This window comes from Macaca fascicularis, chromosome 9 (assembly GCF_037993035.2).
Source record: "Macaca fascicularis isolate 582-1 chromosome 9, T2T-MFA8v1.1".
In the NCBI taxonomy this organism is placed as follows: domain Eukaryota; kingdom Metazoa; phylum Chordata; class Mammalia; order Primates; family Cercopithecidae; genus Macaca; species Macaca fascicularis.
Window position 1 is genome coordinate 55,731,991 of NC_088383.1, and position 17,179 is coordinate 55,749,169.

General features: G+C 52.1%; 2 protein-coding genes and 1 long non-coding RNA gene across 3 annotated transcripts in view; all 3 read right to left on the bottom strand.

Annotated features, from left to right (window-relative positions):
- Positions 1-17,179, bottom strand: part of LOC102120061 (glutamate dehydrogenase 1, mitochondrial-like) — a 516,922-nt gene that overhangs the window by 126,373 nt on the left and 373,370 nt on the right. The gene's annotated exons all lie outside the window — the stretch shown is intronic.
- On the bottom strand, positions 1,488-9,661 carry LOC135964359 (NUT family member 2D-like). Its single transcript, XM_074000695.1, has 7 exons — positions 9,480-9,661; positions 7,239-8,066; positions 5,150-5,278; positions 4,042-4,181; positions 3,214-3,599; positions 2,611-2,727; positions 1,488-2,273 (listed from the first exon to the last, which is right to left on the bottom strand). Exons 1-7 carry the CDS (start codon positions 9,659-9,661, stop codon positions 1,488-1,490), a joined length of 2,568 nt encoding a protein of 855 aa, XP_073856796.1.
- Positions 11,245-13,983, bottom strand: LOC141407600 (uncharacterized). The gene is made up of 2 exons (XR_012417242.1): positions 13,777-13,983; positions 11,245-13,259 (listed from the first exon to the last, which is right to left on the bottom strand). It is a non-coding gene; the product is annotated as an uncharacterized lncRNA (long non-coding RNA).

Here is a 17,179-nt window from a genome sequence, read left to right on the forward strand (position 1 = left end):
GACGACATCATGGGTATTTACAGATTCCCTGTCACTGCATCCCAGGCTCTCCTGGTTCATGTGTGATACACCGCAGTTGGGGTAGAGGTGCACTGACAGTTGCAAAGGGCCAAGCTTTTGTTTTCCGTGGTTCTGATGCACGGTTTCCAGATACCAGTCAGGAAGGAAGTTCTTGTCCTAGTCACATAGGGCTGCTAGGACAAAGTGCCATAGACTTGGGGGTGGTGGCGCATATTAAAAAAACAAATGTATTTGTCACAGTCTGGAGAATGGAGGTCCGAGGTTAGTGTCCCAGTGTGGTGAGATTCTGGTGAGGGCTCTCTTCCCGGCTTGCAGATGGTCGACTTCTCACTGTGTCCTCTTGTCAGGGGGAGAGAGAGCTCTGGGGTCTCTGCTTCTTACCAAGGCCCTAATCCCATCATTAGGGCCCCACCCTCATGATCTCTTCTAACCCTGAATATATCCCAAAGGTCACATCTCCAAATACCATCACGTTGGGGGTTAGGGCTTCAACACAGGAACTGTGCGGGGGGCTGGGGGGCGACGTGTGTTCAGTCTGCCAGAGCCCCCCAGTCAGCCCCACTGTGCCCGTTTAGGGGCAGATTGTAGGGCTCACGTGGGACACAGAGGTGGAGGAAGCACAAGTTCTGCCTCCTAGGAATGGCTCAGCCAAAACAAGGACAGGGACAGTGGGATAGACAACAGCCAGTGGGGTAACCAGCAGGAGCTCCAGGGTGTCACTTCCACCTTTAGGTGAGGAAGTTGGCTGGGCACCCCAACACACCAGAGTATGGACCACGTTCCCTTCAAACAAGGCTCATTTAACATTCCTAACTCCGGCAAAGGGGCAGTGCTCCCACCGAGCAGAACAAGAGCCAGCCAGCTCTCTCCAATCCCAGGATTTTCCGGGGATACTGATAATGATGGGAGGTTCCAAGAAGCCTTGCTAATGCAGGCAGGCCTTGTGAGTGGGTGGTGGGAGGGATCAGGGCTTCCTCAGCATCTGTCAGTCCCTGGAGCAACTGAAGGGGCTCCCTACACCAGGGGGAAAAAGTGGGGCCAGCCCCTGTGGGTTCCCAGTGCCTGGCATCTCCCAGTTCCTCTGCCCACCCTCACAGATACCCTCCACGAAGCAGCACAGCCCTGAGGACAGAGGCAGCAGCCCTGAGAGCATTTTCCAACACAACTACATTTATTCACATTTACACACGAGACACCCAAGGCACTGCTTCCCACCCCCCAGCCCCTTCCCCCCAGGCCCTCCCTTCCTGCCCTCCCGTTCAACGACCCTCTCCCTCCTCTCCCCTCCCTCTCTGCCCTCCCCATTCAGTCACCCTCTCCCTCCCCTGCCCTCCCTCCCCTACCCTCCAAAGCTAAGGCCCAGCAAGATCAGCCCTGGGGAGGAAGAAGCTTTTGACTGCTTTGGGGCATCGGATGCCAGACCCCCACCCTTGCGGACTGGCACCAGAAAACCTGCCCCGAAGCCCCTATTGGCTACAATGCCGCTTCTTCTTCTTCCTGGAGACCAAGGGGTCACCCTTTCTCTTTTGAGACTGTGAGGGACCACCCAGCCCCCAAGCCAGGGATTGCTCCCCAGAGACTCTGAGCCCAGGCCCTGGGTTGGGTGTCTTTTCAGCAGGCGATGGACTTCTGAAGAGAGGTCGCTTCTTGGACTTTGTGGCAGGAGAGGCTGCTAGGCTGAGGCCTCTTCTCGGAGCAGATGGGGACTGAAGAGCTCCCTGGGGTCCCCACTTTTCCGGGCTGAGAAGGCCCGAGGCAGAGACAGGGCTCTGGGGTAGCCACCAGGGCAGCAGCTTATGCTGGGAACCCAAGAAGAAGGCCAGGCTGGGGAGCTCCTCCTCCTCACTTGACCCCTGAGCCAGCCCGTGTGACTCCCTGACAGGAGATCCTCCAGGCAGATCCAAGGTGTCCTTGGTCCCCAGGCCAGGGCACGTGGGTCTGTGGTCCTGGGGAGGAGAGGTTGGCCGGGCAGCTCTCAGCCCAGGGGAATCCGGACATCCTAAAAGCACAGCAGAGTCTTTGGACCTGGCCATGCCAGTTTGGGCTCTGCCTTCTCCCTGAGGGTCCCGGGCAGCCGTCTGGGGTGGGCAAGTTTCCATGCCAACCCCTTGTTGAGGGTCAGGGACGTCTCTCTCTGCTTCTTGGCCAGCTGCAAATTTAGAAGAACTTGAGTCCAACCAGGCCATGCCATGACTAGGGGCTGCCCTTGCATGCTCTTTCTCCTTCAAGGGTAGGAGGCGCTTCTCCACTAGCTGCGGAAGGAAAGGGGGCACTTACTGGGACTACCCTGGGTGTGAGCAGGGCCCAGGGTGGTGGAGACCAGGACACTTGGGCAGGAGGCAGGGAAGCCTGAGGCAGCTGGGCTTTATGTCAAAGAGAGAGGGCGTGGCTCTGCCGGGCATCCCGTTGTTGGGCCTCACTGCAGCTTGCATCCTGACTCCCCTCCCTGGCTCCTCTCCATCCTACTCCCTCTGAACCTGCATCTTCCCACCCCGGAGTGGCTCCCCAAGAAGCCCAGCATCCCCAGCAGGGTGGGGTTAGACAATCAGGTGGGCCTTGTGTGCTGGGTCCCTCCTGCCCCTGGGGTACCTGGGCAAGGGTGAGTCCTTCCTCCTGCTCCAGCTCCTGGCTTAGGGCCAAGAAATCCATCTGTGGATCTGGGGAAAGCAATTCTTCCAGGAATCGGGGGTGAATGACGGCCTCCACCTGGAAACAGAAGGAAGAAGGCGTGAGCTTCCTGGGCAGGGAGTAACCCGGAGCCAAGGACACCCAGAAGAGATGCAGAAAGCTGCAAGCACCTCGTCCCCACCCTCGAGGGGCTGTCTCATATCATGGCGACCACCAGCTACAGACACAGACCGCAGACCTGGCAGCATACGCACACACAGACAGAGACACACAAACCACACACAGACACACAAACAGACCCACATACGGCACAGGAAAAGACACAGACACAGTTAGCATACACACTCCACACTCACACCCACACCGACACACAAAGACACACGGTAACAAATCACAGACACAAACACACAGCAACACACAGACACACACAGTCACGTACACAGACACTCAAATCCATGGAAATACACGCACTGCTGAGTAACTAAGGAACAGAGCTTAATTCCAAGGACCTGGGAGTGCTACCCCCTGGAATCCTGCAGACCTCAGCACTCCAGGCCAGCCCACCTTGGTGACAAAGTCTTTCTGGGAACACAGCTTGTCAATGTAGCTCAGGAGGCCCGGGTCTGGGGGTGTCCAGTCCTCTTCCTGTGGCTGCTTCACTTCGCCCTCTTCCCGTTGTTTCTCGGGCTCCCCTGTGGCCCCGAGGGGAGGCCCCAGCAGCTCCTCCATGATATCCACATACTCCTGCACCACTTCTGGAGGAATCTCCTCGGGGACCTTGGTCTCCGCTGGCCTCTGGGGCCTGGGTGGTGGCAGGCGGGCCTTGGTCTCTCCTCGCCGGTGGGGCCTGCGTAGTGGCAGGCGGGTCTTGGTCTCCGCTGGCCTCTGGGGCCTGGGTGGTGGCAGGCAGGCAGTCGGGGCCTTGGTGCCGGCCTTGCTGGGAAGGTACACTGAGGCAGAGAGGGAGGAGGATGGGTGTGGTGAGGGCCACTCCTGCTGCCTGCACCACACAGGGGAGGGCAGGGCTTGGGGATGTGAAGTGGGTCCCAGGTGGGTCAGGACCACCTGAACCACAGCACCCCGGGAGGAGGCAGGAGGGGCACATGTGAGACAGCATCGCTTGGGAGGAAGTTTGGAGCCACCAATATGCCGTGTACTCTCCTCGCTCATCCCTGCTTCCTGGGCAGAGCATGTGTGGAGTTTTGGATGGGCGAGGGGAGAGCGTAGCTAGGAAGCTTGACCAGGTCAATACCCAACATATGCTCCTGGAAGTTGTCCTATTGGAGGGAGAAGATCTCCCTCTTGAAGGGAAGCATGTGGTGTGGGCACGGTGGCCTCCCTTGGCCCCTTTGGCCTTTGCCATGGCTCCTGTGGGAATGTGGGAAGCCATACCTGGCTGCTTGTCCACCTCAGGGGCTGGAAGTCCTTGAGGTTCAAGCCTCGGTGGGGCTGGAGGAGGCAGGCACTGGGGCCCCTTCATCAGTTGCGATTTCTGAATATGCATCTCCTCCTCAGCCTCAAACTCCAGGAACCTGGGGGTGAAGGAGGCCCCGGCTGTGCTGAGAGGGTCCAGACCCCCTTTCCCCAGGACCAGGCAGCGGCCGAGGGCAGGGATGGGGGGAAATGCCTCTGGTGGACTGTCCAGGCCTTCACTAGGTGCCATCCCCCAGTCCCAGGAGGGAGCTGCTCCCAGAGTTCTGGGCTTACCCTCCCTCACCCGGCCCCTGCAGAGCCCATGGCATCAACGGGGCTTCCTGACTCAAGTCAGGGCCACGATGTCCAGGAGGGTCCCAGGGGATCCCTCCTCCAGGTTTCAGCTGGTCAGGGGTGGGGTTGATGGCAGAAGGCGTCAGGGATGATGCCCAGATGCAGGAGTCCGGAGGCTGGGACTGTGGGCCCCTCAAAGATAACCCAGGGCCACAAGGCCTGGGAGACCAATGATCAGGAAGAAGCACAAGCTGAGCCCAGAGGACAGGGCCCCTTTCCCCTGAGGCTGCTGTCTGTCTGTCTGCATGGACAGGACTGCCCAGGAGCAAAGGCGGTCAGGCCAGAGATGGGGCTCACGGTGTCCTGGGCATAGGTATCCCCGATCCAACTCCCTGGTCGGGCTGGGATGGGAGAAAACCGACTTCTGGCCACTGCTGTGAGGAGCCTGCACCCCACTCTTGTCTATAGTCACTAGCACCCCTTCTCCCCATCCCCACAGCTGGAGGTGACCCACTTTGGGCTGCGATGCTGGCTGCTCCCGCTATGACCTCCAGTGTCAAGGCAGGGGTAGGCCCCAGGCCAGGCAGGGCTGCTTCCCAATAGGGCAGCACTGAGACCCCAGAGCACTCTAGGTGGTAGGAGCAGCTTCCTGAGGGAGCCAGGGGCCCAGAGCGTCTTGTGTTTGTCCACATCCTCCTCATGCTCCACGCTGAGAAGCCACCACGGCCACCGGGCCTCTGTCATTCACTCTCACCCTGCCATGCGGGCCCTGCCCCCAGGACCCCACACTCACTTTTCCGCCATCTCGTAGAAGATCATCTGGTCAAAGTTGCTTGTGTGCTGCCATTCCCGCACGGCCCGCCACAGTCCCTCCTCCAGGCTCATGGTGGGCTTCCGCCGGGCCAGGGATCGGAGAACTGGGCTGTAAACCAGTGCAGTCAGTCCCAGTCTATAAGCCCACCATTCATCCCAAGCCCACCTGGTCCCAACACCTGGCCCCTGTCCTCGCCACACCTGTCCTGCCATGTCCCTGTCCTGTTCTCCCCCAGGTGGGCTCCTCAGGCCCCAGGACACGACTGCAAGATCAAACATCAACACAAGCTACCAAGTGGCCTCTCCGACTGCCTCTCGGGTCCTCAGTGTTGAGAAGTGAACTCAGTACTATGGGTGGAACATGTGTGCCCCCAACACTTCTGTGCTGAAGCCCTCAGGGCCAGTGTGTCAGTATTTGGAGGCAGTCAGGGTCAGAGCAGGTCTTGAGCGTGGGTCCCAGTCATGGAATCGGAGCCCTGATAAGGCCAGGAGGAGACGCCAGGGCTCTTCCTCTCAGCCACAGGGGGACACAGCCAGAGGCAGCTCTCTCCAACCAGGAAGAGGGCCCTGACCAGACACCCAATCTGCTGTCACCTTGATCTGGGACTTCTGGCCTCTGGAACTGGGAGACATGAATGTGTCTTGATAAAGCACCCAGTCTATGGCATTTATTATGGCGGAGCCTGAGCTGACTGAGACAGCGTGCACACAGAATGACCTGGGAGCGAGGGTTAAAGTGCAGGTTTCAGGGCCCCAGGACTGAGTATTTAACCAGCTTCCTGGGGACTCTGAAGTAAGGCAGCCCCTGGGGACGCAGCCTCAGGGTCCCGGAGCATGAGGAGGAGGAGCACACGTCCAGAACCAAAGCAGAGCCGTGTCCAAGCCCACTGCAAGCAGCCAGGTATAGCTTCCCACATTCCCACAGGAGACATGGCAAAGGCCTGTGAGCTTGGGGCAGCTCCACTCCAAGAATCAGGGTCCCCGTGCACCGGGACTCCGCTCCAAGGGGGAATGCAACCAGTTCCAGGGTGCGGGGGCAGTGAGATTGTTGGGGATGAAGATGGGGTCACCTTTCACCTACACCCCAGGCAGGGAACTTCCCTGGGGAAACGGCCTGTGTGTTGCAAGGTGGATGTGCTCAAGCTCCCATTTGCTCATCAGCGGGAAACACAGGGTCACAGAGACACCGCAGTGTGGAGAGAGGTAGGGACTGGGAATGAAACCACAAACTCTTCCAGATGCTGACATTGCTGCCTCACAGTCACCACAGTCCACGGCCCTGGGCTGCTGGACTCGTGGTGCACTCACAGCTATCTCTGGAGCCTGTGGCTTTGGGGAGTTCTCTCCTAGATGGCCTAGTCCTGATAATGATAGTAATGGGGACAGTAATCATAATTGCTATCATGTAATGTGTCATAGCATGTTCCAGGCACTGTGCTATGCATGTCATATGTGAGCTCAAGTCATCTCTTCACCATCCCCTGAATGAAGCATCATTGTCCCTTTTTCTGGGAGGGATTGAGGGTGAAGATGCAAATACCTGCCCAGCATCGACCCCAGTGTGGGGCCCAAGACCATCCCCCTGTGAAGGCTCCACCACCGCTGTGCTAACTGGACCTCGGCAGAACTGCGGGCAAGTACCAGGTTCCATCTGGGCCCTGCAGCTCCTCCTCCCAGCCTGATGTGATATGCTCCTGGCCATCAATACTGGGTTTAAGGGGAGGCACTGGGGTGTGTACTCAAAGACCTAAACCCAAACCGTAGCTCACGTCACACCAGAAACCCTCTCTGACCTGGGTCTTCTGTAAACATTGTTGTGAAAATTATTGAAAGTAAGGATTGACTGGACTCATGGGACAGTGACGGGCAGTTGAGATGAGGCCCCTGACAGTCTGTCCTGAGTTGCAGCCAGATTAATTTTGAAAATGTACCTTCCCATAGTGCAACCCATCACCCTCACAACCACCCTGCAAGCTCCCCTGAACAGCGGATGAACAAGCTCTCCTGTCCATCCAGCAGCCCTTTACATGTGAGCTGCAGGACAGCTCCGGAGCCCTGAGGGCACTCACATGAGGAAGCAGGAAAGTGCTTCGGTGTCAGGACTCTGGGGAAGGTGCCTCCGGGCCAGGGGCTTGTAGTGCTGCCAGAGTCGGAAGTTCTCATAGACAGTCTTGGGGTTACAGGAGTTTTCCGGCGGGGACTTAGCCTGGGAGGAAGCCAGGCTGCCCTCTCCATGAGCCCCTTGTGGGCATGGCCCAGCATTCGCTGGAGACACGATGGGGGGCATCTGGGCAGCTGGTGGTGGTGGTGGTGGAAGAGGAAGGCCCTGGGACCAGCCTCCCTCACAGGCCTGGGTGCCCCCAACCACCTGGGCAGCCATAACAGGCACCACAGGAGTAGCTGCCAGGAGTAGGGGAGGCTGACACACGACACCTCCGCAGAGGGTGCCTGGAGCCTGCCAGATGAGAGGGGCCTGAGTTAGGACCAAGGTCTGCGCCTGAGGGGCCTTCACAGGCCCCAACTCTGTCCTCATCTGGACAAAGCCGTTGGAAGCCGCGGCCCCACTTGGGCAATGACCATCCTGTCCTGCCACCAGAGATGTGCTGGGGAAGGCAGGCAGCACCAGTGGGCCGCCTGTAGGAACCCCTGCAGTCATGAGGGGTGGCCGCTGTGCCGGGCTGGGAGCAGGTGTGGCGAAGGGCAGAGCCGTGAACACAGACAGGGAGGTGCCAGGGTTCATGGTCACGCCTGGTCCCAGCACTGGGTATGCTGTGGAGACAAAGGAAAGAGGTGAATGAGCTGGGGTCTCCAGGTCCACACTAGTCACTTGGGAATCAGAGGGGAGTCCCAACAGCTGAGGGCATGTGACAGGGAAACTCTGCAGCTTGTAAGTGTTCCTGAGTGTGCATCAGATCCTCTATTCCTCCACGGGAGAGTCGCTCCACTAGAGAGCCTGGCCCCGGTCACCAAGACTCCCTGACCCCTGTTCCCCAAGAAGCACCAGCTAAGCCTTCGCTGTCGAGGGTCTCCCTGGGGTGTCCCTGGCAGACCCTGTCAGCCTCACAGGCATCTCCCAAGCCATGGGTCAGGGATGAGTCTCTCAGCAGCTTGGTGGTCCTCAGCGTGCTCAGCAACAGGTGAGGGGCCTACCCCAGGGCAGTGCTTGGCACTCAGAAGGCCCACAGGAAGTCAGGGGCTTCCGCATATTATGGCCCCATCTCCTCTTCAATCTTCCTTTTCCTGAAGCTCTTGTAAACCCCTGTCTTTCCTAGCTCAAACACAACAAAAGAAAACCACTGGATGGAAATCTTTCCCAAGCCAGTGCCCTACGAACCCTGAAGATAATCCATAACTCGTCATGCCCTGCATAGAAGTGATTGTCCTGGCACCACCAACAGCAAGTGCTAAATAGGGGTCAGATTCGGGCCACCCTTTCCTCAGTACTTGATGGTCCCAGCTGCCACTCAGGAAGCTCTGTTCCCAGGGAGAGGTGTGAGAAGCAGTGGTGGAGTCCCCTGAGATAGTGTCACTGCACAGCCAGCAACAGCTGCACACGATTAGAACACAGCCAGCAAATGGTGAGCAGCAGGGCTATCAGGGGAGGTGTCTAGGGATTTTCACAGCTGCTGCTCAGGTTACAATAGGTAGTGGGATAAGGAGCCCATCTGTGGTCCTTCTCCTTTGAGCTCCCAATAACTGAACATAGTGGCCAACCAAGAACAAGAGGTTCTTGGGCCACGGGCCAGGGAAGGCAAAGTTGTCTGGAACTCATCTCTATTCACTAGCACCTCCTGCAGTCTCTAGTCAAGGGGAATAAGGGATACAGCACATGCACCTCATCATTCAGGACGCACATCCTAACTTGAATAATAATATTAAGAGAACCATCTTCCTATTTGTGCGCTACTCTCCTTCCTCTACTCAAGGAAGTAGAGGAAGGAGTAGAAACCAGCCTTTCCAGACCCTTCCACTGAGAACCAGAAGAATCCACACCTGTCCCCCATTCATGAGGCTGTATAAATGGAATAGGAGCAAATTCTTCATCTCCACAGTAACACAAAGTGCAGAGGACAGGCCATGAACTAGCAGACAAGAGGAAGTGGGTCTGAAGACCTGAGCTTCCACAAACAGGCAAGCAATTCAGAACAACTCAGGAAGCCCAGGCCCTGTGTTGCCTGAACTTCCCCATCTGCCCCCACCCCTGTTAAATCAAAGCCAACAGCTACCTGAACTGACAGAGAAGCCAGCTCTGGGAGGGAGCTGAGAGGCTCCGGGCTGTGGCAGTTACAGTAGCCCCCAGGCTCGCTCACCCAGAGGTTGTCACTACAAGGTCTGTCACAGTCAACCCACCCAACAGTTTTCTGGCTGAGACCACTTCTCCCCACTCCTCCCTAAGATCTAGAAAACTCCAGTCTAAATTCCTCTGAACACTATGGAAGGGCACCTTCCAGGTGCCTGAAGACACGGCACAGGACTCAGGCTTGCCTGTCATCCTCCCGGGGCCACCAGCACAACACGATCCCACCACTCCCTACAAACACACAATGACATGACCTGTCTCCCTCTAGAAAGGATCAATCCATCCACTCCAACCTTTCCCCTACACGGTGTATTCCCCCAAGCATCTTGGTCCACCTCTAAGGATTCATCCTCCCTAACCACAGACTCAGGGTGCCATGGCCATCCCCAGGTGTGATGTCCTTGGGGACATCCAGTGCTCCCTCCCTCAACATCAGCCCTATTAACTGTCCCCAGGGGCAGTGTCAAATTTGAATTCCCAAGGAGTTGAGGCATGGCAGACTCGGATAATGCCCCCATCCCTACAGGCTCACCTCCATTTGAAGCCATCCCCTCAGGCTGGGCACTGACCACCGCTGTCTGGCAGTTTCCGCAATGAGAAAAGTCAAGGGTAGGACCAAGAGAGTGACCTGGCTCAGCAGATGCTCCTGAGTCCAAGTGGAGCAGGGAAAATTTGAATGTAAATAGGTTTGGAACATAGGCCCCCAGACATTCTGCAGAGGGGGAGGGGCAGTGGGCAGCTGGTAGGGGTGGGGGACATTCTGTGAACGGCTTCAGCCATTAGGCAAGAACCTGAGTTTCCCTTCCAACTGGACGGCAGCAACACAGATGGTGTGCATCTCTTTAGGCAACTTTCAAATTGTCCTGACTCACAGCAAAAGCTAATACCTGATTTCCCCTTTACTTCCATTCTTTATCAACAGACCTCCTTTTGTGCCAATCAACACATGCTCCTTCCCACTTTGGCTCTTTCCCACTCTTGATGAATTTCAACAGGGGATGCACTTCCTGAACACAATTCAGAACATGTTTTCAGTCTGAAAACACAGGGGTTCTTAGGAAGGCAAGGGGACTGGGTGTTTGAAATCAGAATGGTCTCAGCTGATCCAGGCTATTAGGTGGTTGTGTGCTCATCATTGTTTCAGAAGCAATCCTTGTGCCCCCAGGTCATGTATGTTGCTGGAATCTCTGTCCACACCAGCAGGCCAGCCTTACTTCCCATCCCCTTTGCTGGAAAGCCTCAATCCAGGAAAGAGTGGCTATGCGACCTATAGCACCAAGACCAGAAATCCTTTCATTTTGTTTCCCAGCATACTGTGCTGGTGTTAAATATTTATGTTTTGTCTTTTGAATGATTTTAATTTAACCAAGCAATACTTTTGCATGGTTCCAAATTCAAACTGTGCACAGTGGAATAGGCAATGACCAGCCTTCCTCCCCTCTCTTTTCCCTGGCCACCACATTTTCTTTCTTGGAGGAAACAGGTGTTATCTGATTGTTTTTCATCTTTCCAGAGATATATTATGCAATCAAAAGCATAATGAAGCTATTTTTGCTGTCTAAAAATGCTTTCAGGTTTTTTGGGGTAAAAATTAATATATTAGTATGATCCAATGTTTTCTTCATATTTATAATGACTAGTAATGTGGCTCTTCTATTTCTGTAGGTAAATTCCTAGGATAAGACATTGTTCCATTCCTTCAAATCAAAAGAATAGAGTGGCAGGATTTAGCAAGTATGAATAATGAATACCAAGTGGAATTTGAACTCAAGATAAACAGTGAATTAGTTTTTATTATAATTGTGATCCATGTGATATTTAGAGTATACTTTTACAAAAAAATCTGTTTTTCCTTTATCTGTGTTAGTCACATTTCACTGGGATCTTGCACTTTATCTGGTAACTCTTCCCAAAAAAGTGCAACATATGAAGTGATTATTGTTAACTCTCCACTGTGAGAGTGAGAACTTGCAGTAAGGAGACTCAGGTGTGAATCTTGGCTTCACCACAAAACACAACCATTGCAGAAAACAATAGCGGGCTGATTTGATGAGAGGAAGTCAGGAATAGCCATTATACCCTTCTCAGCTTCCAGGTTTAGTGGCAGCAAGCACAGTTGTAAGGGACAGGAGGGCAGAACACCATCTTTATCTTTCCTAACATAAAGCAGCTTACAATTCCTAGAGCTATGGTTTCTCCAGGAGTTAGAAATCCACAACCCATGTTCATTCTAAGACACGCCAGGATGCTATCCACCAATGTCCCATCCCCATTCCCATGTATCCCCTCACATGTGTGAATCCTGGCTGGCCTCTGTCAGCTCACTGTTGGCTTCATCTTCACCATACGTTCTTGCTGTTTGGAATCTAGTGTCATCGCACGTGCTTCTCTGCCTGGGAATTATTGTAGCCTGTCTTTAAAAAAACTTCATTCTCATTTCCCCACTGAGAATCACTGTCCATTTATCAGCGTCAAAATGACAGGAAAGAACACTCATGTTCTGTGTTGTGAACAAGGGGAGTGATAGGAAACCGGTCAAAGGAGATGAGGAGTGAGTACTCAGAGCACAGCAACAAAATCTTCGGAGACACACACGTCATTCCCTGCTGGGCGGGGTAATTTTGCACTGATGGGAGGGTGTTGGGGAACGGAACAGGCCTTCAGCCAGACCGGTGCACATTGCTAACATTCACTGAAACACACCCTGTTGGCACTTACGAAGCGTTTACCCCTTCTGAAGACATTTGGACTCAAGAAAGGCAGAGTTGCAGGAAAATGTAACAGGGACCACACTGCAGGGGCAGGCGGTGGATTGCAAGTCTCAAGCCCAGGGTTCTCCCCTCCTTGCCCCAGTTGTGTGAGGTCATTCCTAGCTCCTGTCCAATATCCTCATGAATTGTTGGTTTTGTCCCAACTCTAAACCTGAATGGTCCAGCAAGCATTTCTATGAAATGCCTCCACAGTGGCCACTGGGAGGGGAGTGACCTCCACACAGTGACTGCCTGTCTGGGTGCTCCCAGGCTTTTTGTCCTCTGAGATAGAACTGTCTTCTTACATGTAGCCCTCTTCCGCTGTGCAACTCTATCTCGATCTTAGCTGAGAAGATCAATGGAGAGCAATTCAAGCAAAATCATGGTAAACTTGACAAAACAAAACAAAACAAACCGTAAATGCTTTGGAGATCTTTCTGAGGACTAGACCTTTTATCATGGGGCAAACTTAAATGATTTTCAATCAATAACTTCATCTAAGAGGGATGTTGAGGCAAAAATATCATTCTCAGAATTCTTGGTTGCTTCCTCCCTTGTCAAGTCAGTCAGCGGATGCTTTCTCAAGATTCTTACACATGGCTTTGATACAGGATTTGAATGAGTCTTTTTCTGACCAGTATACAAAAAATATACTGTGGAACAGTGTCTTGTCTCAATTCTGCAATCACTTCTGTGCATGTCTGAAGTCCTAGACCCCAGGAGGAGAGACAATCAAATTAGCCAAAGGTAATTTGTGAAGACTGACCATGGGAGGTGGTGGCTAGAAGTCCTCTGGCCGCTGCTCTCTGAGCATGCCCATAGAAAGTCCTGGGCCACACTGACTGCTGAGAAAGAACATCTCAGGGCTTGGATCCCCTGTTCAGAGGACACATGCTCTTCCACCCCATCAGGGAACAGTAGAGGAATGGCGGCTCCATGCTGTGTCCTGCCCAGCTCTCAGTCTCTGCACTTGAGGCCCTGGGCCGGCGTAGACGTGAAGGCTCTTCAGTGTTATCACATGGAGACAGATGACAGGAATCCTGCAAATGAGCAGAAAGGATGTGACGATTAAAGTTTCTTCTGAAGCTATTACATGTGACGATTAAAGTTTCTTCTGAAGCTATTACAAACTCAAGTCACTGAGTTGCTTCTCTACTAGTTTTTTATTGCCAACTGGAATTCTGCACTGTGTTGCAGAGTTGGGGGTGGGGGAGTATGGAATTGTTCCCTTACTACCTGCTGCTCTGTCAACTGAAATTGATCAAAGCTATAACAAAAACATTTCTAGAAATCATTTGAATGCGGTTGGGAAAACTCTGGGAATGGAGTCAGAAGAAGGTATATTTTGGAGTATGTTTTCAGGTCTAAAATTCTTTGCCAGAAATGTTCTTTAATGCAATCTCCAGACTGAGTAGGAAAACAGGGCATACTATTTTTTGAAAGGAATGAGCAGGAATGAAATAAATGCAGTCCAAAGGGAATGCAAAACATGCAAGTTGAGGATACTTTGCTTTAGGACAAACCCTCCAAAGGGAAACCTTTCAGCAAGAGTGTTACCTAAGTGCATGCAATGCAGGTTTGTATTACTGAAAACTGGGAGTGGCCGTTGCGGACGCGCTGGTTTCTCAGAGGCACGGTCACGGAGGTTCAAACGAGAAGGCCTTGTCTGGCCCCAGGAAGCACCCAGGTGCCTGGTCCCTCCATTTCCCCATCTCCAGCAGGGCGCTCCCAGGGCGGGCTCCAGGCCTGCCCCATGCGCCTGCGCACGAGCCTTGAGGCAGGCGGGGTTCCAGCGCGCCAAGGCCGCCCTCAACCGCTCAGAGCGTCTGTTGCTGGCGGTTCATGGCGGGGAGACTAGCAGCGCGAGAGCAAAGGGCGGTTACCAACGGCCTTCGCTCTCATGGCGTCCTTCTTGGTGTTACCTAAAAATAAAGCCAAGTGTGATTAGAAGGTAATCGCCTCCTGGTCATGCTCCCACTGGTCACCAGTGTCCGCGGGGCGACCCCACATTGTGGCCAGAGCAGGCCTGTGGGGGCGCTCAAGGCGGGCGCGTTCATAGCTTTCCTAGGGGGAGCCCTGCGGGACGCTCAGGCCTTGCTCTTTTCCTTGCTAGCCTGGCCCTGAAGTGAGGGAGGAGGGTTTAACAATGCAGTGGGAACCCCAAAGTGTGTCTCCGCCGTGCCTTTCCTATTCCAAACAATGCAGAAGCTTGAGGAAAACCTCAGCTGTTGAAACCGTGATGCAGTTCAGCGAAGAAGTAGTTCCTGTCCTCGTAAAATCAGTGAAATTCTCACGGATGACCTCACTGAGTAAGTTGTGAAGCTTGTTGACTTGATCAGAATGATCAGCCAGCATGCGTGTTCTAATACACTCATTTGTCAATGATGTGAAGAGCTGCGAAGTGGAAGAACAGGCCATTAGTCATAGTCTGTTCACTTAGTAGCACAAGTTGTTTGGGATGCAAGAGTGTGGCCAAAGTCAAGAAAAGCTTCTATACGAATCGCTTACTTATGTGGAATTTACAAATAAAAAGTAGTGGTATATTATTTGTAAATTGTAGGCTACACATGTATCTAAAATTTACTGCACACACGTGTGTATCTTGGGTGGTTGGGTTAGTGTGTACTTGAGAATGTCGGGAAGATTTATTTTGGATTTTGGAGGGTGTGAGATTTGTGGGGGTGGTTTTGTGTATGTGAAAATGTGTTTATATGAATTCTTAGTTTGGAATTTGATATGTATTTAATTGGCGAGAATCTAATATGTATTCACACGTGTGGGTTGGTGGTGTCTGTCTGGAGATTGCAGATTAAAGGTCATAACTGGGCCAGGCGCGGTGGCTCACGCCTGTAATCCCAGCACTTTGGGAGGCTGAGGTGGGCGGATCACCTGAGGTCAGAAGTTGGAGACTAGCCTGGCCAACATGGTGAAACCCCGTCTCTACTAAAAATAGAAAAATTAGCTGGGTGCGGTGGCGCATGCCCAGCTACTTGGGAGGCTGAGGCAGAAGAATCACTTGAACCCAAGAGGCGGAGGTTGCAGTGAGCCCAGATCGTGCCACTGCACTCCAGCCTGGGCGACAGAGTGAGACTCCATTCCCCGCCCCCCAAAAAAGAAGGTCATAACTGTTTTTGTGAGAGTATGTAGGAGTGAGAGTTTATATTTGGAGGATATGAGATGTGAGATATGTATACCAGAAGAATTGGGGTTAGATACTTGTGATTTGGGTTTTGAAGATGTATTTTGCACGTGTTTTCTCAGATGAATGTTGGGGATTTGTATTTGTCTAATGTATGGCAGATTTGGAAGAATTATCTTGTGCACATGGGCAATAATAAAGTGCTTGTGTCTGTTTTTGTGGATGTACACTCTGGTTTACGTATTTGGGAAATGTCGGAAGACCAGAGTGTACGTTTTGTGGATGTACACTCTGGTTTATGTATTTGGGAAATGTAGGAAGTACTCAGGACATGTTGCATGGTGATGCGTGTTTCTTTTTATGATTTTCAGGGGGTGTGTATGTCTATTTCAATGTGTGAGGGCAGTTCCATGTCTACTGGGGGACTGGTAGGATGAATGTGTGCAGTTGTGAGGTGGATTTTGTATGATTCTGTGTCTTGGAAGATGGAGTTATTTCTGTGTGAGCATTTGGAAGTATGATTACATATGTGCCGGTATTGTGGAACTGTATGTGTATTTGAGGATATGAGGTGGCATGTTTGCATATTTGTGGCGTGTTAGTTAATCGTGGGTATATTTAGGGCATGTAGAGAACTACATAAGTATTGAGTTTGTGTGTGTGTTCAAGGGCATGGCAGTTTAGATGAATGCTTTGTGGAGCTATGTGCTTGTATTTTTCAGTAAGTGGTTATTAGGCTTGTATATTCTGGGAATTTAGTATGTGTGTGTCTGATAGAGGGATGGGGTTCTCTTTTTATACCGGAGAGTGAGAGAGTTGAATTTATATCTATTAGAGGTGTGTGATATGGTTATTGGTTAGTACTTGGCAATGTGGGAGCTGGTTCATACTAGATTGGGATAATTTGGGGTTGGGAAGTGTTTTTATGGGTATTCATAAATGATATGCTGGAGATATTTCTGTGCATCTTGGGTGTGTATACTGGTTTGTGTGTATATTTATCAGCAGATAGATGAATTATCTAAGTCTATTTATAGAATATGGGATGGTTAGTATTTAAAGTGTATTTCTTTGGAGAATGCTAGGGAGTTCGTACATGTGTTTGGGCATGTTTGGGGGGATGAAGTGAGGAGGTTGTATTCCAGAGATGTAGCATATTGATTGGATAGTGTTTTGGGGGATTTACACATTCAGGGATTGGGGATATTTGCGTGAGTGTGTATGTGCCCACGAGTATATGAAAGTTGTGTGTGTATATGAGAGTTTTATTGGTGTTTTTGTGGGTTTTTTTGGTGGTGTATGGGTTTTATCTGGGAGGGTGGGGTGTGTATTCATGGGTAGTTTGTGAGTGAGTGTGTATATGAGGGGTTTTGGGTATATTCAGACTTAGTGGTCCTCTGTGTCTGTTGTGAAATGTAATACTCGCAGAATTTGGTGTTGCCACTCGTATATGTGTTCTCAGTGTTTGTGAGGTGGACTTATATGTATTTGATAAAACTAGTTTGTGGTTCTGTGTGTATTTGAGTTTATGGGGCTTCTGTATTTTGTACTGTGGGAGATGTGGGAGGTTCAGTGCATGTATTTGGAAACAGAGAGGCTGTGTAGGTTGTGTTTGCATTCAAGAATCATGGATTTCTGTATTTTAGAGCCGTGGGATTGTATGTGATTCTTTTTCTGGGTGATGCCTGACACAAGTGTTGTATACCTTGTGATTTTTTTTAGATCCTATGCTTATAGGATTTTCATTATGTACATTATGTACTCTTAACAAATATACTGAAAAGGATTTTCTTAAAAAAAACAAAAGAAAAAAATAGAAAT

Excerpts from the sequence above, each read along its gene's own strand:
- LOC135964359 (XM_074000695.1), bottom strand. The coding sequence starts at position 9,661 with ATGACAGGCAAGCCTGAGTCCTGTGCCGTGTCTTCAGGCACCTGGAAG. Across the intron at positions 5,279-7,238 it reads GCACTTTCCTGCTTCCTCAT|CCCAGTTCTCCGATCCCTGG; the intron begins GTGAGTGCCCTC and ends ACTGGTTTACAG. Across the intron at positions 2,274-2,610 it reads AAGGACTCACCCTTGCCCAG|CTAGTGGAGAAGCGCCTCCT; the intron begins GTACCCCAGGGG and ends TTCCTTCCGCAG.